The 24,997-nt window shown below is 41.2% G+C and overlaps 1 protein-coding gene across 1 annotated transcript in view; it reads right to left on the bottom strand.

Moving 5' to 3' along the window:
- Window positions 1-24,997, bottom strand: part of LOC124004304 (NLR family CARD domain-containing protein 3-like) — a 35,980-nt gene that overhangs the window by 10,315 nt on the left and 668 nt on the right. Inside the window, 7 exon segments of the mRNA XM_046313117.1 lie at window positions 359-532; window positions 668-1,537; window positions 1,539-2,457; window positions 13,698-13,920; window positions 14,047-14,131; window positions 17,094-17,210; window positions 19,386-19,569. Of these exon segments, the coding sequence (XP_046169073.1) occupies window positions 359-532; window positions 668-1,537; window positions 1,539-2,457; window positions 13,698-13,920; window positions 14,047-14,131; window positions 17,094-17,210; window positions 19,386-19,564 (2,567 nt within the window). The 5' untranslated portion in view covers window positions 19,565-19,569.

Here is a 24,997-nt window from a genome sequence, read left to right on the forward strand (position 1 = left end):
TTTTTAAAATGTATATAATATGGATAGCCAGAATTTAAAAATATATATATGTGTGGTTCTTCAATAGGATCTATCTCTATAGAACCATTCTCCATAAAGGTTTGATAAAGAACCATAGAAAAGGGAACCCTTTTTTGGGGGGGTGATTAGGAAAGGGTTCCTTATAGGTTCCATATAGAACCTTATTAGCATGGTTCTTTATAGAACATTCATAAAAGGTTCTATAAAGAACCAAAATGGGATCCACTATGGCAACAAGCCAAATAACCCTTTTTTTGGGGGGGGGGCACAGAAACATTTGTGTTTAGTGTGTATATCAGCCTACAGTATAGTGGAACTGTAATAAGTACATGTTGACCTCAGTGTCTCCAGTTGACAGTGTGGACTCTCCAGTCCAGCAGAGAGCAGCTTCACTCCTGAATCCTGCAAGTCATTGTTACTCAGGTCCAGCACCCTCAGTTGGGAGGAGTTTGAGCTGAGAGTCGAGGCCAAAGAAGCACAGCAGTTGTCTGTGAGGTTACATCCATTCAGCCTAAATGGAAAGTAGAAATAGGAAATGTTCACAATTGTGTGTCATTTGATTAAAAAAAACAGTAATTATGTTTTATTGTGGTGTAAATATTAACATTATTTCAGATGTTTACGTTTTTAATATCCATGTACTTACAGTGCTGTTCTGGAGGCTTTCACCACTGGCAGCAGCCTAACAAGACCTTCCTCTGATCTGGAGTATTTCTTCAGGTCAAACACTTCCAGCTTCTCTTCTGAAGTCAGCAACACAAAGACCAGAGCTGACCAATGAGCAGATGAGAGGCTGGCTTCTGAGAGACTTCCTGATCTCAGGTAGCTTTGGATCTCCTCCACTAAAGAATGGTCATTCAACTCATTCAGACAGTGGAACAGATTGATGCATCTCTCCGAGGTGGGCTTGTCCCTGATCTTTGCCTTGATGTACTTGACAATCATTTCATTGGTCTGTGAGCTGCTACTTGTCTGTGTCAGTAGGCCTCGTAGGAGAGCCTGATTGGACTTCAATGAGAGGCCCAGAAGGAAGCGGAGGAACAGGTCCAGGTGTCCACTCTCACTCTCTAAAGCCTTGTCCACTGCACTCCTTGCCAGGTCGATTAGACGGTTGTCAATAGACAGGGTACGCAGCTTGGCAGAGGTTGATTGCGGATTGGCCATTAGATTCACGTTGTTGTTGACGACTGAGAGGAACACATACACAGCAGCCATGAACTCCTGGATGCTCAGATGAACAAAGCAGTAGACCTTCTCCTGGTACAGCCCATTCTCCTCTCTGAAGATCTGTGTGCACAGTCCTGAATACACTGATGCCTCTCTGACATCAATACCACATTTTTTCAGGTCTTCCTCATAGAAAATCAGATTGCCTATCTCCAACTGTTGGAAAGCCAGTTTCCCCAGTGACATAATGCTCTCTTTATCCCAGTGTTGATCGATCTGCTCTTTCCCTTCAAACTTCACCAGTGTCTGTTTGGACTGAAATATGAGGAAATACATGTACATCTCAGTCAGTCTTGGGCATCACTCTTTTTTCTGTCTTCATTATGTTCTCAAAAACTGTAGCAGAAATCCAACAGAAGACAGGTATGTGGCACATAATGTGGATGCTCCTTGATATCTTGATATGTGAGATGATTCTGCTGACCAAATTCTCATCATTGATTCTCTTCCTGAAGTACTCCTCCTTCTGTGGATCATTGAACCCTCGTACCTCTGTCACCTGGTCAACACACCCCGGAGGGATCTGATTGGCTGCTGCAGGTCGGGAGGTTATCCAGAGGAAAGCGGAGGGAAACAGATTCCCCTTGATGAGATTTGTCAGCAGCACGTCCACTGAGGTAGACTCTGTGATATCAAAACAGATCTTGTTGTTCTTGAAGTCTAGAGGAAGTCGACACTCATCCAGACCATCAAGGACAAACAGAACGTTGTACTTGTCATAGTTAGAGATTCCTGATTCTTTGGTTTCCATGACAAAGCGATGAAGAAGTTCCGTCATGCTGTGGTTTCTCTCCTTCATCAAATTCATCTCCCGAAACGAAAGTGGAAATATGAATTGAAGCTCCTGGTTTGCTTTCCCTTCAGCCCAGTCCAGAATGAACTTCTGCACAGAGACTGTTTTTCCAATGCCAGCGACTCCCGTTGTCAGCACAGTTCTGATAGATTTATCTTGTCCAGGTAAGGGCTGAAAGATGTCATTGCATTTTATTGGTGTCGCATGTGTTGCTGGTCTCCTGGATGCTGCCTCAATCTGTGTCATCTCATTTTCATGATTGACTCCTCCACTTCGACCCTCTGTGATATAGAGCTCTGTATAGATCTTACTGAGAAGTCTGGAGTTTCCTTGTTTCGCTATTCCCTCCAATACACATTCAAACTTATTTTTCAGATGAGATTTTAGCTTACGTTGGCACTTCATGGCAGGTGTATCTACAAAATGTAAAAAACAATGCAGAGGAATGATGATCAGAGGATGATCGCTCCCGGTAACCCTTTTTTACATTGATATTTAATGGTATTTTTATTTTATTTTATTTTAAATGCACTGCCATTTTGTATCAGCTTTTTGTTCTTTGACTGCTTTTTGAGAATTATTGATGAATTGGTAATCTTGAATGAAGCAAGCTTGGGGACTGTTTGGATTTTAAATGATTAGAATGCCACATTGGTAAACTATCTATATGGGGCGGCAGGTTAGAGTGTTGGACTAGTAACCGGAAGGTTGCAAGTTCAAATCCCTGAGCTGACAAGGTACAAATCTGTCGTTCTGCCCCTGAACAGGCAGTTAACCCACTGTTCCCAGGCCGTCATTGAAAATAAGAATTTGTTCTTAACTGACTTGCCTGGTTAAATAAAGGTAAAATAAATCAAATATTCTGAGTAGCTTCACCAACATTGACAGTTCGTTTGTACATGTATGCAAAATAAAGCTAAACTTAACTAAAACATACGTGTTACTAGAGTTTTGATTTACTGGATCTAGGATCTCAAGATGAAAGGTTACTAGAGTTTTGATTTACTGGATCTAGGATCTCAAGATGAAAGGTTACTAGAGTTTTGATTTACTGGATCTAGGATCTCAAGATGAAAGGTTACTAGAGTTTTGATTTACTGGATCTAGGATCTCAAGATGAAAGGTTACTAGAGTTTTGATTTACTGGATCTAGGATCTCAAGATGAAAGGTTACTAGAGTTTTGATTTACTGGATCTAGGATCTCAAGATGAAAGGTTACTAGAGTTTTGATTTACTGTATCTAGGATCTCAAGATGAAAAGTTACTAGAGTTTTGATTTACTGGATCTAGGATCTCAAGATGAAAGGTTACTAGAGTTTTGATTTACTGTATCTAGGATCTCAAGATGAAAAGTTACTAGAGTTTTGATTTACTGGATCTAGGATCTCAAGATGAAAGGTTACTAGAGTTTTGATTTACTGTATCTAGGATCTCAAGATGAAAGGTTACTAGAGTTTTGATTTACTGTATCTAGGATCTCAAGATGAAAGGTTACTAGAGTTTTGATTTACTGGATCTAGGATCTCAAGATGAAAGGTTACTAGAGTTTTGATTTACTGGATCTAGGATCTCAAGATGAAAGGTTACTAGAGTTTTGATTTACTCTATCTAGGATCTCAAGATGAAAGGTTACTAGAGTTTTGATTTACTGTATCTAGGATCTCAAGATGAAAGGTTACTAGAGTTTTGATTTACTGGATCTAGGATCTCAAGATGAAAGGTTACTAGAGTTTTGATTTACTGGATCTAGGATCTCAAGATGAAAGGTTACTAGAGTTTTGATTTACTGTATCTAGGATCTCAAGATGAAAGGTTACTAGTTTTGAGTTTTGATTTACTGGATCTAGGATCTCAAGATGAAAAGTTACTAGAGTTTTGATTTACTGGATCTAGGATCTCAAGATGAAAGGTTACTAGAGTTTTGATTTACTGGATCTAGGATCTCAAGATGAAAGGTTACTAGAGTTTTGATTTACTGGATCTAGGATCTCAAGATGAAAGGTTACTAGAGTTTTGATTTACTGGATCTAGGATCTCAAGATGAAAGGTTACTAGAGTTTTGATTTACTGGATCTAGGATCTCAAGATGAAAGGTTACTAGAGTTTTGATTTACTGGATCTAGGATCTCAAGATGAAAGGTTACTAGAGTTTTGATTTACTGTATCTAGGATCTCAAGATGAAAGGTTACTAGAGTTTTGATTTACTGGATCTAGGATCTCAAGATGAAAGGTTACTAGAGTTTTGATTTACTGGATCTAGGATCTCAAGATGAAAGGTTACTAGAGTTTTGATTTACTGGATCTAGGATCTCAAGATGAAAGGTTACTAGAGTTTTGATTTACTTTGATTTACTAGAGTTTTGGATCTAGGATCTCAAGATGAAAGGTTACTAGAGTTTTGATTTACTGTATCTAGGATCTCAAGAGGAAAGGTTACTAGAGTTTTGATTTACTGTATCTAGGATCTCAAGATGAAAGGTTACTAGAGTTTTGATTTACTCAAGATGAAAGGTTACTAGAGTTTTGATCTAGGATCTCAAGATGAAAGGTTACTAGAGTTTTGATTTACTGGATCTAGGATCTCAAGATGAAAGGTTACTAGAGTTTTGATTTACTGGATCTAGGATCTCAAGAGGAAAGGTTACTAGAGTTTTGATTTACTGTATCTAGGATCTCAAGATGAAAGGTTACTAGAGTTTTGATTTACTGTATCTAGGATCTCAAGATGAAAGGTTACTAGAGTTTTGATTTACTGTATCTAGGATCTCAAGATGAAAGGTTACTAGAGTTTTGATTTACTGTATCTAGGATCTCAAGATGAAAGGTTACTAGAGTTTTGATTTACTGTATCTAGGATCTCAAGATGAAAGGTTACTAGAGTTTTGATTTACTGGATCTAGGATCTCAAGATGAAAGGTTACTAGAGTTTTGATTTACTGTATCTAGGATCTCAAGATGAAAGGTTACTAGAGTTTTGATTTACTGGATCTAGGATCTCAAGATGAAAGGTTACTAGAGTTTTGATTTACTGGATCTAGGATCTCAAGATGAAAGGTTACTAGAGTTTTGATTTACTGGATCTAGGATCTCAAGATGAAAGGTTACTAGAGTTTTGATCTAGGATCTCAAGATGAAAGGTTACTAGAGTTTTGATTTACTGTATCTAGGATCTCAAGATGAAAGGTTACTAGAGTTTTGATTTACTGGATCTAGGATCTCAAGATGAAAGGTTACTAGAGTTTTGATTTACTGTATTAGGATCTCAAGATTTACTAGAGTTTTGATTTACTGTATCTAGGATCTCAAGATGAAAGGTTACTAGAGTTTTGATTTACTGGATCTAGGATCTCAAGATGAAAGGTTACTAGAGTTTTGATTTACTGGATCTAGGATCTCAAGATGAAAGGTTACTAGAGTTTTGATTTACTGGATCTAGGATCTCAAGATGAAAGGTTACTAGAGTTTTGATTTACTGGATCTAGGATCTCAAGATGAAAGGTTACTAGAGTTTTGATTTACTGGATCTAGGATCTCAAGATGAAAGGTTACTAGAGTTTTGATTTACTGGATCTAGGATCTCAAGATGAAAGGTTACTAGAGTTTTGATTTACTGGATCTAGGATCTCAAGATGAAAGGTTACTAGAGTTTTGATTTACTGGATCTAGGATCTCAAGATGAAAGGTTACTAGAGTTTTGATTTACTGTATCTAGGATCTCAAGATGAAAGGTTACTAGAGTTTTGATTTACTGTATCTAGGATCTCAAGATGAAAGGTTACTAGAGTTTTGATTTACTGTATCTAGGATCTCAAGATGAAAGGTTACTAGAGTTTTGATTTACTGTATCTAGGATCTCAAGATGAAAGGTTACTAGAGTTTTGATTTACTGGATCTAGGATCTCAAGATGAAAGGTTACTAGAGTTTTGATTTACTGTATCTAGGATCTCAAGATGAAAGGTTACTAGAGTTTTGATTTACTGTATCTAGGATCTCAAGATGAAAGGTTACTAGAGTTTTGATTTACTGGATCTAGGATCTCAAGATGAAAGGTTACTAGACTGGTTACTAGAGTTTTGATTTACTGGATCTAGGATCTCAAGATGAAAGGTTACTAGAGTTTTGATTTACTGGATCTAGGATCTCAAGATGAAAGGTTACTAGAGTTTTGATTTACTGTATCTAGGATCTCAAGATGAAAGGTTACTAGAGTTTTGATTTACTGGATCTAGGATCTCAAGATGAAAGGTTACTAGAGTTTTGATTTACTGTATCTAGGATCTCAAGATGAAAGGTTACTAGAGTTTTGATTTACTGTATCTAGGATCTCAAGATGAAAGGTTACTAGAGTTTTGATTTACTGGATCTAGGATCTCAAGATGAAAGGTTACTAGAGTTTTGATTTACTGGATCTAGGATCTCAAGATGAAAGGTTACTAGAGTTTTGATTTACTGGATCTAGGATCTCAAGATGAAAGGTTACTAGAGTTTTGATTTACTGGATCTAGGATCTCAAGATGAAAGGTTACTAGAGTTTTGATTTACTGGATCTAGGATCTCAAGATGAAAGGTTACTAGAGTTTTGATTTACTGGATCTAGGATCTCAAGATGAAAGGTTACTAGAGTTTTGATTTACTGGATCTAGGATCTCAAGATGAAAGGTTACTAGAGTTTTGATTTACTGTATCTAGGATCTCAAGATGAAAGGTTACTAGAGTTTTGATTTACTGGATCTAGGATCTCAAGATGAAAGGTTACTAGAGTTTTGATTTACTGTATCTAGGATCTCAAGATGAAAGGTTACTAGAGTTTTGATTTACTGTATCTAGGATCTCAAGATGAAAGGTTACTAGAGTTTTGATTTACTGGATCTAGGATCTCAAGATGAAAGGTTACTAGAGTTTTGATTTACTGGATCTAGGATCTCAAGATGAAAGGTTACTAGAGTTTTGATTTACTGGATCTAGGATCTCAAGATGAAAGGTTACTAGAGTTTTGATTTACTGTATCTAGGATCTCAAGATGAAAGGTTACTAGAGTTTTGATTTACTGTATCTAGAAAGGTTACTAGAGTTTTGATTTACTGTATCTAGGATCTCAAGATGAAAGGTTACTAGAGTTTTGATTTACTGGATCTAGGATCTCAAGATGAAAGGTTACTAGAGTTTTGATTTACTGGATCTAGGATCTCAAGATGAAAGGTTACTAGAGTTTTGATTTACTGGATCTAGGATCTCAAGATGAAAGGTTACTAGAGTTTTGATTTACTGGATCTAGGATCTCAAGATGAAAGGTTACTAGAGTTTTGATTTACTGGATCTAGGATCTCAAGATGAAAGGTTACTAGAGTTTTGATTTACTGGATCTAGGATCTCAAGATGAAAGGTTACTAGAGTTTTGATTTACTGATCTAGGATCTCAAGATGAAAGGTTACTAGAGTTTTGATTTACTGTATCTAGGATCTCAAGATGAAAGGTTACTAGAGTTTTGATTTACTGTGATCTAGGATCTCAAGATGAAAGGTTACTAGAGTTTTGATTTACTGTATTTTCAAGATTTACTAGAGTTTTGATTTACTGTATCTAGGATCTCAAGATGAAAGGTTACTAGAGTTTTGATTTACTGTATCTAGGAGGTTCTCAAGATGAAAGGTTACTAGAGTTTTGATTTACTGTATCTAGGATCTCAAGATGAAAGGTTACTAGAGTTTTGATTTACTGTATCTAGGATCTCAAGATGAAAGGTTACTAGAGTTTTGATTTACTGGATCTAGGATCTCAAGATGAAAGGTTACTAGAGTTTTGATTTACTGGATCTAGGATCTCAAGATGAAAGGTTACTAGAGTTTTGATTTACTGTATCTAGGATCTCAAGATGAAAGGTTACTAGAGTTTTGATTTACTGTATCTAGGATCTCAAGATGAAAGGTTACTAGAGTTTTGATTTACTGGATCTAGGATCTCAAGATGAAAGGTTACTAGAGTTTTGATTTACTGGATCTAGGATCTCAAGATGAAAGGTTACTAGAGTTTTGATTTACTGTATCTAGGATCTCAAGATGAAAGGTTACTAGAGTTTTGATTTACTGTATCTAGGATCTCAAGATGAAAGGTTACTAGAGTTTTGATTTACTGGATCTAGGATCTCAAGATGAAAGGTTACTAGAGTTTTGATTTACTGGATCTAGGATCTCAAGATGAAAGGTTACTAGAGTTTTGATTTACTGGATCTAGGATCTCAAGATGAAAGGTTACTAGAGTTTTGATTTACTGGATCTAGGATCTCAAGATGAAAGGTTACTAGAGTTTTGATTTACTGGATCTAGGATCTCAAGATGAAAGGTTACTAGAGTTTTGATTTACTGTATCTAGGATCTCAAGATGAAAGGTTACTAGAGTTTTGATTTACTGTATCTAGGATCTCAAGATGAAAGGTTACTAGAGTTTTGATTTACTGTATCTAGGATCTCAAGATGAAAGGTTACTAGAGTTTTGATTTACTGGATCTAGGATCTCAAGATGAAAGGTTACTAGAGTTTTGATTTACTGGATCTAGGATCTCAAGATGAAAGGTTACTAGAGTTTTGATTTACTGGATCTAGGATCTCAAGATGAAAGGTTACTAGAGTTTTGATTTACTGTATCTAGGATCTCAAGATGAAAGGTTACTAGAGTTTTGATTTACTGTATCTAGGATCTCAAGATGAAAGGTTACTAGAGTTTTGATTTACTGTATCTAGGATCTCAAGATGAAAGGTTACTAGAGTTTTGATTTACTGTATCTAGGATCTCAAGATGAAAGGTTACTAGAGTTTTGATTTACTGTATCTAGGATCTCAAGATGAAAGGTTACTAGAGTTTTGATTTACTGTATCTAGGATCTCAAGATGAAAGGTTACTAGAGTTTTGATTTACTGGATCTAGGATCTCAAGATGAAAGGTTACTAGAGTTTTGATTTACTGTATCTAGGATCTCAAGATGAAAGGTTACTAGAGTTTTGATTTACTGGATCTAGGATCTCAAGATGAAAGGTTACTAGAGTTTTGATTTACTGTATCTAGGATCTCAAGATGAAAGGTTACTAGAGTTTTGATTTACTGGATCTAGGATCTCAAGATGAAAGGTTACTAGGATCTCAAGATGAAAGGTTACTAGAGTTTTGATTTACTGTATCTAGGATCTCAAGATGAAAGGTTACTAGAGTTTTGATTTACTGGATCTAGGATCTCAAGATGAAAGGTTACTAGAGTTTTGATTTACTGGATCTAGGATCTCAAGATGAAAGGTTACTAGAGTTTTGATTTACTGGATCTAGGATCTCAAGATGAAAGGTTACTAGAGTTTTGATTTACTGGATCTAGGATCTCAAGATGAAAGGTTACTAGAGTTTTGATTTACTGGATCTAGGATCTCAAGATGAAAGGTTACTAGAGTTTTGATTTACTGTATCTAGGATCTCAAGATGAAAGGTTACTAGAGTTTTGATTTACTGCATCTAGGATCTCAAGATGAAAGGTTACTAGAGTTTTGATTTACTGGATCTAGGATCTCAAGATGAAAGGTTACTAGAGTTTTGATTTACTGGATCTAGGATCTCAAGATGAAAGGTTACTAGAGTTTTGATTTACTGGATCTAGGATCTCAAGATGAAAGGTTACTAGAGTTTTGATTTACTGGATCTAGGATCTCAAGATGAAAGGTTACTAGAGTTTTGATTTACTGGATCTAGGATCTCAAGATGAAAGGTTACTAGAGTTTTGATTTACTGGATCTAGGATCTCAAGATGAAAGGTTACTAGAGTTTTGATTTACTGTATCTAGGATCTCAAGATGAAAGGTTACTAGAGTTTTGATTTACTGTATCTAGGATCTCAAGATGAAAGGTTACTAGAGTTTTGATTTACTGGATCTAGGATCTCAAGATGAAAGGTTACTAGAGTTTTGATTTACTGGATCTAGGATCTCAAGATGAAAGGTTACTAGAGTTTTGATTTACTGGATCTAGGATCTCAAGATGAAAGGTTACTAGAGTTTTGATTTACTGGATCTAGGATCTCAAGATGAAAGGTTACTAGAGTTTTGATTTACTGGATCTAGGATCTCAAGATGAAAGGTTACTAGAGTTTTGATTTACTGGATCTAGGATCTCAAGATGAAAGGTTACTAGAGTTTTGATTTACTGGATCTAGGATCTCAAGATGAAAGGTTACTAGAGTTTTGATTTACTGGATCTAGGATCTCAAGATGAAAGGTTACTAGAGTTTTGATTTACTGGATCTAGGATCTCAAGATGAAAGGTTACTAGAGTTTTGATTTACTGTATCTAGGATCTCAAGATGAAAGGTTACTAGAGTTTTGATTTACTGGATCTAGGATCTCAAGATGAAAGGTTACTAGAGTTTTGATTTACTGGATCTAGGATCTCAAGATGAAAGGTTACTAGAGTTTTGATTTACTGGATCTAGGATCTCAAGATGAAAGGTTACTAGAGTTTTGATTTACTGGATCTAGGATCTCAAGATGAAAGGTTACTAGAGTTTTGATTTACTGGATCTAGGATCTCAAGATGAAAGGTTACTAGAGTTTTGATTTACTGGATCTAGGATCTCAAGATGAAAGGTTACTAGAGTTTTGATTTACTGGATCTAGGATCTCAGATGAAAGGTTACTAGAGTTTTGATTTAGATCTAGGATCTCAAGAGAAAGGTTACTAGAGTTTTGATTTACTGTATCTAGGATCTCAAGATGAAAGGTTACTAGAGTTTTGATTTACTGTATCTAGGATCTCAAGATGAAAGGTTACTAGAGTTTTGATTTACTGTATCTAGGATCTCAAGATGAAAGGTTACTAGAGTTTTGATTTACTGTATCTAGGATCTCAAGATGAAAGGTTACTAGAGTTTTGATTTACTGGATCTAGGATCTCAAGATGAAAGGTTACTAGAGTTTTGATTTACTGGATCTAGGATCTCAAGATGAAAGGTTACTAGAGTTTTGATTTACTGGATCTAGGATCTCAAGATGAAAGGTTACTAGAGTTTTGATTTACTGGATCTAGGATCTCAAGATGAAAGGTTACTAGAGTTTTGATTTACTGTATCTAGGATCTCAAGATGAAAGGTTACTAGAGTTTTGATTTACTATCTAGGATCTCAAGATGAAAGGTTACTAGAGTTTTGATTTACTGTATCTAGGATCTCAAGATGAAAGGTTACTAGAGTTTTGATTTACTGGATCTAGGATCTCAAGATGAAAGGTTACTAGAGTTTTGATTTACTGGATCTAGGATCTCAAGATGAAAGGTTACTAGAGTTTTGATTTACTGGATCTAGGATCTCAAGATGAAAGGTTACTAGAGTTTTGATTTACTGGATCTAGGATCTCAAGATGAAAGGTTACTAGAGTTTTGATTTACTGGATCTAGGATCTCAAGATGAAAGGTTACTAGAGTTTTGATTTACTGGATCTAGGATCTCAAGATGAAAGGTTACTAGAGTTTTGATTTACTGGATCTAGGATCTCAAGATGAAAGGTTACTAGAGTTTTGATTTACTGGATCTAGGATCTCAAGATGAAAGGTTACTAGAGTTTTGATTTACTGTATCTAGGATCTCAAGATGAAAGGTTACTAGAGTTTTGATTTACTGGATCTAGGATCTCAAGATGAAAGGTTACTAGAGTTTTGATTTACTGATTTACTGGATCTAGGATCTCAAGATGAAAGGTTACTAGAGTTTTGATTTACTGTATCTAGGATCTCAAGATGAAAGGTTACTAGAGTTTTGATTTACTGGATCTAGGATCTCAAGATGAAAGGTTACTAGAGTTTTGATTTACTGGATCTAGGATCTCAAGATGAAAGGTTACTAGAGTTTTGATTTACTGGATCTAGGATCTCAAGATGAAAGGTTACTAGAGTTTTGATTTACTGGATCTAGGATCTCAAGATGAAAGGTTACTAGAGTTTTGATTTACTGGATCTAGGATCTCAAGATGAAAGGTTACTAGAGTTTTGATTTACTGGATCTAGGATCTCAAGATGAAAGGTTACTAGAGTTTTGATTTACTGGATCTAGGATCTCAAGATGAAAGGTTACTAGAGTTTTGATTTACTGGATCTAGGATCTCAAGATGAAAGGTTACTAGAGTTTTGATTTACTGGATCTAGGATCTCAAGATGAAAGGTTACTAGAGTTTTGATTTGCTGGATCTAGGATCTCAAGATGAAAGGTTACTAGAGTTTTGATTTACTGTATCTAGGATCTCAAGATGAAAGGTTACTAGAGTTTTGATTTACTGGATCTAGGATCTCAAGATGAAAGGTTACTAGAGTTTTGATTTACTGGATCTAGGATCTCAAGATGAAAGGTTACTAGAGTTTTGATTTACTGGATCTAGGATCTCAAGATGAAAGGTTACTAGAGTTTTGATTTACTGGATCTAGGATCTCAAGATGAAAGGTTACTAGAGTTTTGATTTACTGGATCTAGGATCTCAAGATGAAAGGTTACTAGAGTTTTGATTTACTGGATCTAGGATCTCAAGATGAAAGGTTACTAGAGTTTTGATTTACTGGATCTAGGATCTCAAGATGAAAGGTTACTAGAGTTTTGATTTACTGGATCTAGGATCTCAAGATGAAAGGTTACTAGAGTTTTGATTTACTGGATCTAGGATCTCAAGATGAAAGGTTACTAGAGTTTTGATTTACTGGATCTAGGATCTCAAGATGAAAGGTTACTAGAGTTTTGATTTACTGGATCTAGGATCTCAAGATGAAAGGTTACTAGAGTTTTGATTTACTGGATCTAGGATCTCAAGATGAAAGGTTACTAGAGTTTTGATTTACTGGATCTAGGATCTCAAGATGAAAGGTTACTAGAGTTTTGATTTACTGTATCTAGGATCTCAAGATGAAAGGTTACTAGAGTTTTGATTTACTGGATCTAGGATCTCAAGATGAAAGGTTACTAGAGTTTTGATTTACTGGATCTAGGATCTCAAGATGAAAGGTTACTAGAGTTTTGATTTACTGGATCTAGGATCTCAAGATGAAAGGTTACTAGAGTTTTGATTTACTGGATCTAGGATCTCAAGATGAAAGGTTACTAGAGTTTTGATTTACTGGATCTAGGATCTCAAGATGAAAGGTTACTAGAGTTTTGATTTACTGGATCTAGGATCTCAAGATGAAAGGTTACTAGAGTTTTGATTTACTGGATCTAGGATCTCAAGATGAAAGGTTACTAGAGTTTTGATTTACTGTATCTCAAGATTAAAGTCTGAATGTTTGCACACATATTATATATTTAGCATACGACTTAGATATTTACATTTTACCTTTATTTAACTAGGCAAGTCAGTTAAGAACAAATTCTTATTTTCAATGACGGCCTAGGAACAGTGGGTTAACTACCTGTTCAGGGGCAGAACGACAAATTTGTACCTTGTCAGCTCAGGGATTTGAACTTGCAACCTTCCGGTTACTAGTCCAACACTCTAACCACTAGGCTACCATGCCGCCCCGGGGGGTAATTGTACAATCTGATTATAAGCACCTAACCTAAACAAATGGGATTTTGTTTTAAACCAACACACTTTCTTTGGCACGCATATCATAAATTGAGCCTTAAACTACATTTTGAGAAATGTACTTTTCTCCAGTTTGTCAGCGAGCTCCATCTGGTTAATGTTCCTCAGGATGTACAGTGAAATGTCCAGAGCACCCTCTCGGGCAATCCTCTCCGGTTTATCCACTTCTTTATCCTCTGTCTGACTCCCGGAGAATACTGGGTGATCTGAACTCTCAGAACATAGAATCCTGTTGATGTTCTTCAACTCATTCTTCACAAATGTGATGACATTTTCTTCAAGTGACTGAACACAAAGATACATAAATTCAGATCAAAAGAATACCAATGTAATTTCAGCATATTGTAAAACTATGCTTTTATATCAAGTTTCTTTTACTGAGGTAATCGAGACCAATGTAAAACATCTCACTTTTAGTATAGCGGGCAGGTCTTGTTGATGACTCTGGGCAGACTGACCACTAGGAATCTCTGACTTTGGTCTGTTCTGTTGGTGTCTGTGGACAAAACACAATATTATACACCTTACCCTACATACAGTAACTGGAAGATATGCGCGCGCACACACACACACACACACGTGTTCTCGCACACCCCGAGAGCTTCTGGTCAGCGGGGTGGTGGCACCGGGATCCTCATCTCTCCCATGTGGTCATTCTCTCTTTCTCCCCTTACCCATCTGTCTATCGCCTCCTTTGAATTCCATGCTGTCACAGTTACCAGCCCTTTCAAGCTTAACATCCTTATCATTTATCGCCCTCCAGGTTCCCTCGGAGAGTTCATCAATGAGCTTGATGCCTTGATAAGCTCCTTTCCTGAGGACGGCTCACCTCTCACAGTGCTGGGCGACTTTAACCTCCCCACGTCTACCTTTGACTCATTCCTCTCTGCCTCCTTCTTTCCACTCCTCTCCTCTTTTGACCTCACCCTTTCACCTTCCCCCCCTACTCACAAGGCAGGCAATATGCTCGACCTCATCTTTACTAGATGCTGTTCTTCCACTAACCTCATTGCAACTCCCCTCCAAGTCTCCGACCACTACCTTGTATCCTTTTCCCTCGCTCTCATCCAACACCTCCCACACTGCCCCTACTCGGATGGTATTGCGCCGTCCCAACCTTCGCTCTCTCTCCCCCGCTACTCTCTCCTCTTCCATCCTATCATCTCTTCCCTCTGCTCAAACCTTCTCCAACCTATCTCCTGATTCTGCCTCCTCAACCCTCCTCTCCTCCCTTTCTGCATCCTTTGACTCTCTATGTCCCCTATCCTCCAGGCCGGCTCGGTCCTCCCCTCCCGCCCCGTGGCTCGACGACTCATTGCGAGCTCACAGAACAGGGCTCCGGGCAGCCGAGCAGAAATGGAGGAAAACTCGCCTCCCTGCGGACCTGGCATCCTTTCACTCCCTCCTCTCTACATTTTCCTCCTCTGTCTCTGCTGCTAAAGCCACTTTCTACCACGCTAAATTCCAAGCATCTGCCTCTAACCCTAGGAAGCTCTTTGCCACCTTCTCCTCCCTCCTGAATCCTCCTCCCCCTCCCCCCCTCCGCAGATGACTTCGTCAACCATTTTGAAAAGAAGGTCGACGACATCCGATCCTCGTTTGCTAAGTCAAACGGCACCGCTGGTTCTGCTCACACTGCCCTACCCTGTGCTCTGACCTCTTTCTCCCCTCTCTCTCCAGATGAAATCTCACGTCTTGTGACGGCCGGCCACCCAACAACCTGCCCGCTTGACCCTATCCCCTCCTCTCTTCTCCAGACCATTTCCGGAAACCTTCTCCCTTACCTCACCTCGCTCATCAACTCATCCCTGACCGCTGGCTACGTCCCTTCCGTCTTCAAGAGAGCGAGAGTTGCACCCCTTCTGAAAAAACCTACACTCGATCCCTCCGATGTCAACAACTACAGACCAGTATCCCTTCTTTCTTTTCTCTCCAAAACTCTTGAACGTGCCGTCCTTGGCCAGCTCTCCCGCTATCTCTCTCTGAATGACCTTCTTGATCCAAATCAGTCAGGTTTCAAGACTAGTCATTCAACTGAGACTGCTCTTCTCTGTATCACGGAGGCGCTCCGCACTGCTAAAGCTAACTCTCTCTCCTCTGCTCTCATCCTTCTAGACCTTTCGGCTGCCTTCGATACTGTGAACCATCAGATCCTCCTCTCCACCCTCTCCGAGTTGGGCATCTCCGGCGCGGCCCACGCTTGGATTGCGTCCTACCTGACAGGTCGCTCCTACCAGGTGGCGTGGCGAGAATCTGTCTCCTCACCACGCGCTCTCACCACTGGTGTCCCCCAGGGCTCTGTTCTAGGCCCTCTCCTATTCTCGCTATACACCAAGTCACTTGGCTCTGTCATAACCTCACATGGTCTCTCCTATCATTGCTATGCAGACGACACACAATTAATCTTCTCCTTTCCCCCTTCTGATGACCAGGTGGCGAATCGCATCTCTACATGTCTGGCAGACATATCAGTGTGGATGACGGATCACCACCTCAAGCTGAACCTCGGCAAGACGGAGCTGCTCTTCCTCCCGGGGAAGGACTGCCCGTTCCATGATCTCGCCATCACGGTTGACAACTCCATTGTGTCCTCCTCCCAGAGCGCTAAGAACCTTGGCGTGATCCTGGACAACACCCTGTCGTTCTCAACTAACATCAAGGCGGTGGCCCGTTCCTGTAGGTTCATGCTCTACAACATCCGCAGAGTACGGCCCTGCCTCACACAGGAAGCGGCGCAGGTACTAATCCAGGCACTTGTCATCCCCTGTCTGGATTACTGCAACTCGCTGTTGGCTGGGCTCCCTGCCTGTGCCATTAAACCCCTACAACTCATCCAGAACGCCGCAGCCCGTCTGGTGTTCAATCTTCCCAAGTTCTCTCACGTCAACCCGCTCCTCCGCTCTCTCCACTGGCTTCCAGTTGAAGCTCGCATCCGCTACAAGACCATGGTGCTTGCCTACGGAGCTGTGAGGGGAACGGCACCTCAGTACCTCCAGGCTCTGATCAGGCCCTACACCCAAACAAGGGCACTGCATTCATCCACCTCTGGCCTGCTCGCCTCCCTACCACTGAGGAAGTACAGTTCCCGCTCAGCCCAGTCAAAACTGTTCGCTGCTCTGGCCCCCCAATGGTGGAACAAACTCCCTCACGACGCCAGGACAGCGGAGTCAATCACCATCTTCCGGAGACACCTGAAACCCCACCTCTTTAAGGAATACCTAGGATAGGATAAGTAATCCTTCTCACCCCCCCTTTAAGATTTAGATGCACTATTGTAAAGTGACTGTTCTACTGGATGTCATAAGGTGAATGCACCAATTTGTAAGTCGCTCTGGATAAGAGCGTCTGCTAAATGACTTAAATGTAAATGTAAATAGGCTACAGTGTACAAAAACACATACATGTACACACACACAAACTGTCACGGATGATCTACCTGTGTAATACATTTCTCATACCTTTGTTTAGTAGAACCATCTCTCTTCCTGAAAAGCTCTGGATGTCCCATAGATTGGTCACTCTTCATGGACACACAGCTAGTTACAGGTGAGACTGGTCTCTTCTGCTGGATTGGGCTTCAACACAACAGAGACAGACATTCAGCCTCTAATCTGTTCTGTGTAATGATGATGATGATGTCACAAAGTGTAAAGGTTGAGACAGAACACACAGACAGACAGACAGACAGACAGACAGACAGACAGACAGACAGACAGACAGACAGACAGACAGACAGACAGACAGACAGACAGACAGACAGACAGACAGACAGACAGACAGACAGACAGACAGACAGACAGACAGACAGACAGACAGACAGACAGACAGACAGACAGACAGACAGACAGACAGACAGACAGACAGACAGACAGACACAGAGAAACACACACACAGAGAAACACACACACAGAGAAACACACAGACAGACAGACACACAAACGGACACAGACACACGGACACACAGACACACGGACACACACACGGACACACAGACACACACACGGACACAGACACACACACGGACACACAGACACAGACACACAGACACAGACACGCACACAGACACAGACACACAGACACACACACGGACACACAGACACACACACGGACACACAGACACACACACGGACACACAGACACACACACGGACACACAGACACGCACACGGACACAGACACACAGACACAGACACACACACGGACACACGGACACACAGACACACACACGGACACACAGACACACGGACACACACACGGACACACGGACACACACACGGACACACAGACACACGGACACATGGACACACACACGGACACACAGACACACACACGGACACACAGACACACGGACACACGGACACACAGACACACACGGACACACGGACACACGGACACACAGACACACACACGGACACACACACGGACACACAGACACACACACGGACACACACACGGACACACAGACACACGGACACACGGACACACAGACACACAGACACACACAAGGACACACGGACACACAGACACACACACGGACACACGGACACACACACGGACACACACACGGACACACAGACACACACACGTACACACACACACATAGGCTACAGTGTACAAAAACACATGCACTCACACACACACATGTACACACACACAAACTGTCACGGATGATCTACCTGTGTAATACATTTCTCATACCTTTGTTTAGTAGAACCATCTCTTCCTGAAAAGCTCTGGACATAGATTGGTCACATGGACACACACACAGGTGAGACGGCTTCAACACACAGAGACAGACACAGCCTCTAATCTGTTCTGTGTAATGATGATGATGATGTCACAAAGTGTAAAGGTTGAGACAGAACAGACAGACAGACAGACAGACAGACAGACAGACAGACAGACACACAGGACACACAGACACACAGACAGACAGACAGACAGACAGACAGACAGACACGGACAGACAGACAGACAGACAGACAGACAGACAGACAGACAGACAGACAGACAGACAGACAGACAGACAGACAGACAGACAGACAGACAGACACAGAGATACACATACACAGAGAAACACACACACAGAGAAACACACACACAGAGAAACACACACACAGAGAAACACACAGACAGACAGACAGACACACAAACGGACACAGACACACGGACACACAGACACACGGACACACACACAGACACACGGACACAGACACACAGACACAGACACACAGACACGGACACACAGACACACACACGGACACACAGACACGCACACGGACACAGACACACAGACACAGACACGGACACACGGACACACAGACACACACACGGACACACGGACACACGGACACACAGACACACGGACACATGGACACACAGACACACAGACACACGGACACACGGACACACACACGGACACGGACACACGGACACACACACGGACACACACACGGACACACAGACGGACACACAGACACACGGACACACGGACACACAGACACACAGACACACAGACGGACACACAGACACACGGACACACGGACACACGGACACACGGACACACAGACACACAGACACACAGACACACACAAGGACACACACACACACACACACACACACACACACACACACACACACACACACACACACACACACACACACACACACACACACACACACACACACACACACACACACACACACACACACACACACTCTCTCTCTCTCTATCTATCCCTTTCCTCCCACCTTTCAGCTTTTGAGTTGGAGTCATGTTCTCCAGAGAGACTCATCTTAGAGGCAGTGGCCCACTGCTCTCCCTCCTCAGAGAGACTCATCTTAGAGGCAGTGGCCCACTGCTCTCCCTCCTCAGAGAGACTCATCTTAGAGGCAGTGGCCCACTGCTCTCCCTCCTCAGAGAGACTCATTGAATCTAACCAAAGACATGAAGCAGAACGTGACAGTAACGTTAGGCCAAAATACAGACGGTCATGAAACACAACAGTCGAAGCACAATGAGGCACAATAACATTAGCCATACAAAGCTCCTCTGATCCAAGGTCAATGGTAGCTTGTTGGTTAGAGCGTTGGGCCAGTAACCAAAAGGTTGCTGGATTGAATCCACGAGCTGGCAAGGTAAGAATCTGTCATTCTGCCCCTGAGCAAGGCTTTTAACCCACCAGCCACCGTGCTTCTACACCTGCATTGCTTGCTGTTTGGGGGTTTAGGCTGGGTTTCTGTATAGCACTTTGTGACATCAGCTGATGTAAGAAGAGCTTTATAAATATGATTGATTGATTGTTATTCCCTGGGTGCCGTGGATGTGGATTAAGGCCACCAGCCACCCGCACCTCTCTGATTCAAAGGGGTTGGGTTAAATGCAGAAGACACACCTCTCTGATTCAGAGGGGTTGGATTAAATGCAGAAGACACACCTCTCTGATTAAGAGGGGTTGGGTTAAATGCAGAAGACACACCTCTCCGATTCAGAGGGGTTGGATTAAATGCAGAAGACACACCTCTCTGATTCAGAGGGGTTGGATTAAATGCAGAAGACACATCTCTCCGATTCAGAAGGGTTGGGTTAAATGCAGAAGACACACCTCTCTGATTCAGAGGGGTTGGGTTAAATGCAGAAGACACACCTCTCCGATTCAGAGGGGTTGGGTTAAATGCAGAAGACACACCTCTTTGATTCAGAGGGGTTGGGTTAAATGCAGAAGACACACCTCTCTGATTCAGAGGGGTTGGGTTAAATGCAGAAGACACACCTCTCCGATTCAGAGGGGTTGGGTTAAATGCAGAAGACACACCTCTCCGATTCAGAGGGGTTGGGTTAAATGCAGAAGACACACCTCTCTGATTCAGAGGGGTTGGGTTAAATGCAGAAGACACACCTCTCTGATTCAGAGGGGTTGGGTTAAATGCAGAAGACACACCTCTCCGATTCAGAGGGGTTGGGTTAAATGCAGAAGACACACCTCTCTGATTCAGAGGGGTTGGGTTAAATGCAGAAGACACACCTCTCCGATTCAGAGGGGTTGGGTTAAATGCAGAAGACACAATTCAGTTGAAGGCATTCTGACTAGGTATCCTCCTTTTCCCTGACATACAGACTGTTGCAAGTGTCTTATCAATAAACCTAAGACACAGTAACAGTGAAACAAACTGACACTGTGACATTAGTACAACATTTACATGTTTGTCCTTTAGCAGAGCAATTTACCAGTTAGTGCATTCATCTTCAGATAGCTAGGTGAGACAACTACATAGCACAGGCTTAGTCAATGCATTCATCTTCAGATAGCTAGGTGAGACAACTACATAGCACAGGCTTAGTCAATGCATTCATCTTCAGATAGCTAGGTGAGACAACTACATAGCACAGGCTTAGTCAATGCATTCATCTTCAGATAGCTAGGTGAGACAACTACATAGCACAGGCTTAGTCAATGCATTCATCTTCAGATAGCTAGGTGAGACAACTACATAGCATAGGCTTAGTCAATGCATTCATCTTCAGATAGCTAGGTGAGACAACTTCATAGCACAGGCTTAGTCAATGCATTCATCTTCAGATAGCTAGGTGAGACAACTACATAGCACAGGCTTAGTCAATGCATTCATCTTCAGATAGCTAGGTGAGACAACTTCATAGCACAGGCTTAGTCAATGCATTCATCTTCAGATAGCTAGGTGAGACAACTACATAGCACAGGCTTAGTCAATGCATTCATCTTCAGATAGCTAGGTGAGACAACTACATAGCACAGGCTTAGTCAATGCATTCATCTTCAGATAGCTAGGTGAGACAACTACATAGCATAGGCTTAGTCAATGCATTCATCTTCAGATAGCTAGGTGAGACAACTTCATAGCACAGGCTTAGTCAATGCATTCATCTTCAGATAGCTAGGTGAGACAACTACATAGCATAGGCTTAGTCAATGCATTCATCTTCAGATAGCTAGGTGAGACAACTACATAGCACAGGCTTAGTCAATGCATTCATCTTCAGATAGCTAGGTGAGACAACTACATAGCACAGGCTTAGTCAATGCATTCATCTTCAGATAGCTAGGTGAGACAACTACATAGCACAGGCTTAGTCAATGCATTCATCTTCAGATAGCTAGGTGAGACAACTACATAGCACAGGCTTAGTCAATGCATTCATCTTCAGATAGCTAGGTGAGACAACTACATAGCACAGGCTTAGTCAATGCATTCATCTTCAGATAGCTAGGTGAGACAACTACATAGCACAGGCTTAGTCAATGCATTCATCTTCAGATAGCTAGGTGAGACAACTACATAGCACAGGCTTAGTCAATGCATTCATCTTCAGATAGCTAGGTGAGACAACTACATAGCACAGGCTTAGTCAATGCATTCATCTTCAGATAGCTAGGTGAGACAACTACATAGCACAGGCTTAGTCAATGCATTCATCTTCAGATAGCTAGGTGAGACAACTACATAGCACAGGCTTAGTCAATGCATTCATCTTCAGATAGCTAGGTGAGACAACTACATAGCACAGGCTTAGTCAATGCATTCATCTTCAGATAGCTAGGTGAGACAACTACATAGCACAGGCTTAGTCAATGCATTCATCTTCAGATAGCTAGGTGAGACAACTACATAGCACAGGCTTAGTCAATGCATTCATCTTCAGATAGCTAGGTGAGACAACTACATAGCACAGGCTTAGTCAATGCATTCATCTTCAGATAGCTAGGTGAGACAACTACATAGCACAGGCTTAGTCAATGCATTCATCTTCAGATAGCTAGGTGAGACAACTACATAGCACAGGCTTAGTCAATGCATTCATCTTCAGATAGCTAGGTGAGACAACCAGGGGTCCCCAACAACAAGGTGACCTTATAAGCGTCATACTGGTAGTGATGAGTCATGACAGCAGTCAAATTCCACGGTCATCTCCTTTTATTCACTCTGGACATGTGTTAGTAGTACCCAACTCGCTCGTGATCATCAGGTCGCTAACGGCCTGGTAGTCAGGGATCTATTGTCCCTCTAACCTCTCTGACATCAATGCAAATGAGATGGAAAATCACATCAAAACACTTATCATCAAAACAGTATCAGTGCTTTTAAAACTCACTTTAACTTGTGATCGATCAATTTGAAGAAAGTGATGCTTTCTAAGGTGATGATTAATTAAAAACACCCATATTACAGTTTATTCAATATGCACAGGCCTATATGAGCCCAAGCCTGAAAAAACAACGGATATAAAATAATCATAGTAGATGGACTGGTTAATATATGCTACCATCCAAACCTTACATCCATGAGTCTGGAAGAGAACGTATTGGCCCGAGGCGATGATGTTGGTTGCTTACAGAGTTAGCCTACAATTATATTGAATTTGTAGGCCTATTTCATTTTCGATAGTCTAGTAATAGGGAATTTGTTATATTACCATATCTAATAGGCTGACACGTTACCTGTAATAGCGACAGAATATCTCACCACCGGGTACGTTTCCAACTCCTCCTCCTCTCTCTCTCCTTCTTGACCTTTCTCGAGCGCGCAGAGAAAGTGGCTGTCAACGGTTTAATTAAATGCTTTGTTGTGAAAACATGAGACTATTATTGTTCCCGAACAGTTTTCCAAATGAAGTGCGAATCTGTACACTCACCCATTCAGGTCAGAGTGTTATCGTCATCCGAAGGGAAAAGACGAATGTTTCAGAGGACGTTTTATTTTTCAACAGTAACACGTATGTCTGAATGTTGTGCCTGCATCAAAATGTAAGTTGCAGGGGGGGAGGTTTATTGAGGTTTTTACATGCGGTGTAATAATAAGTCATTACCACTAATTACTTCCTGTTACTTTGATAAGTTTCAGACGTTTGTTCTACTGTATAACTGTTACTATTCTTCAGTGTTAGAGTTACCACTGCTACTTTGTGTATTGTTTATCGAGCTGGGACCGAAAGACTGAAAAACAGCTTCAATCTCAAGGCCATCAGACTGTTAAATAGCCATCACTAGCCAGCTACCACCAGGCTACTCAACCCTGCACCTTAGAAAGCTGTGTCTTCAGAAAATATTAAAGACTTTTCCCCCTTGACATTTTCCACATTTTGTTACATTACAACCTTATTCTAAAATGGATTACATGTTTTTTCCCCCCTCATCAATTACATACAATACCCCATAATGACATCACAATACCCCGTAATGACATCACAATACCCCGTAATGACATCACAATACCCCATAATGACATCACAATACCCCATAATGACATCACAATACCCCGTAATGACATCACAATACCCCATAATGACATCACAATACCCCGTAATGACAATACCCCATAATGACATTACAATACCCCATAATGACATCACAATACCCCATAATGACATCATCTCTCTCTCTCTCTCTCTCTCTCTCTCTCCCTCTCTCTCTCCCTCCCTCTCTCTCTCTCCCTCTCTCTCTCCCTCTCTGTCTGTCTGTCTGTCTGTCTGTCTGTCTGTCTGTCTGTCTGTCTGTCTGTCTGTCTGTCTCTCTCTCTGTCTCTCTCTCTCTCTCTCTCTCTCCCTCTCTCTCTCTCTCTCTGTCTCTCTCTCTCTCTCTCTGTCTCTCTCTCTGTCTGTCTCTCTCTCTCTCTGTCTGTCTGTCTCTCTCTGTCTCTGTCTGTCTGTCTGTCTGTCTGTCTGTCTGTCTGTCTGTCTGTCTGTCTGTCTGTCTGTCTGTCTGTCTGTCTGTCTGTCTGTCTGTCTCTCTCTCTCTCTCTCTCTCTCTTATAGACCTTTAGAGACATGTTATAAGTGTAATGCCATATGCATTTACTCATGTACATGTACACTGCATAGTTACAACCCTCAACTAATACTGTTTACAGGTGTTCACATCTTCGTCTTATAGAACCACAACAGTAACATTCCATGCCATCTGAATGACCAGAATCATATCAACATCTTCAAATGGAAACAGCTGTCTGTGTGTATGTGTCTGTGTCTGTGTGTCTGTGTCTGTGTGTATGTGTCTGTGTGTCTGTGTCTGTGTGTGGTGGTGACTATCAAGAGTACAGTGATGGACCTCAACATCATGTTCTAATAGGACAGCACTATAGACAACAGAACCAGACCAATCAGTTAGAAGTATATAGCGGGTGAGGGCATTCACAGCCGACCGCTCAGACGGGTGAGGGCATTCACAACCGACCGCTCAGACGGGTGAGGGCATTCACAGCCGACCGCTCAGACGGGTGAGGGCATTCACAGCCGACAGCTCAGACGGGTGAGGGCATTCACAGCCGACCGCTCAGACGGGTGAGGGCATTCAAAGCCGACCGCTCAGACGGGTGAGGGCATTCACAGC

Source organism: Oncorhynchus gorbuscha, linkage group LG18, assembly GCF_021184085.1.
Source record: "Oncorhynchus gorbuscha isolate QuinsamMale2020 ecotype Even-year linkage group LG18, OgorEven_v1.0, whole genome shotgun sequence".
NCBI classification, from domain to species: domain Eukaryota; kingdom Metazoa; phylum Chordata; class Actinopteri; order Salmoniformes; family Salmonidae; genus Oncorhynchus; species Oncorhynchus gorbuscha.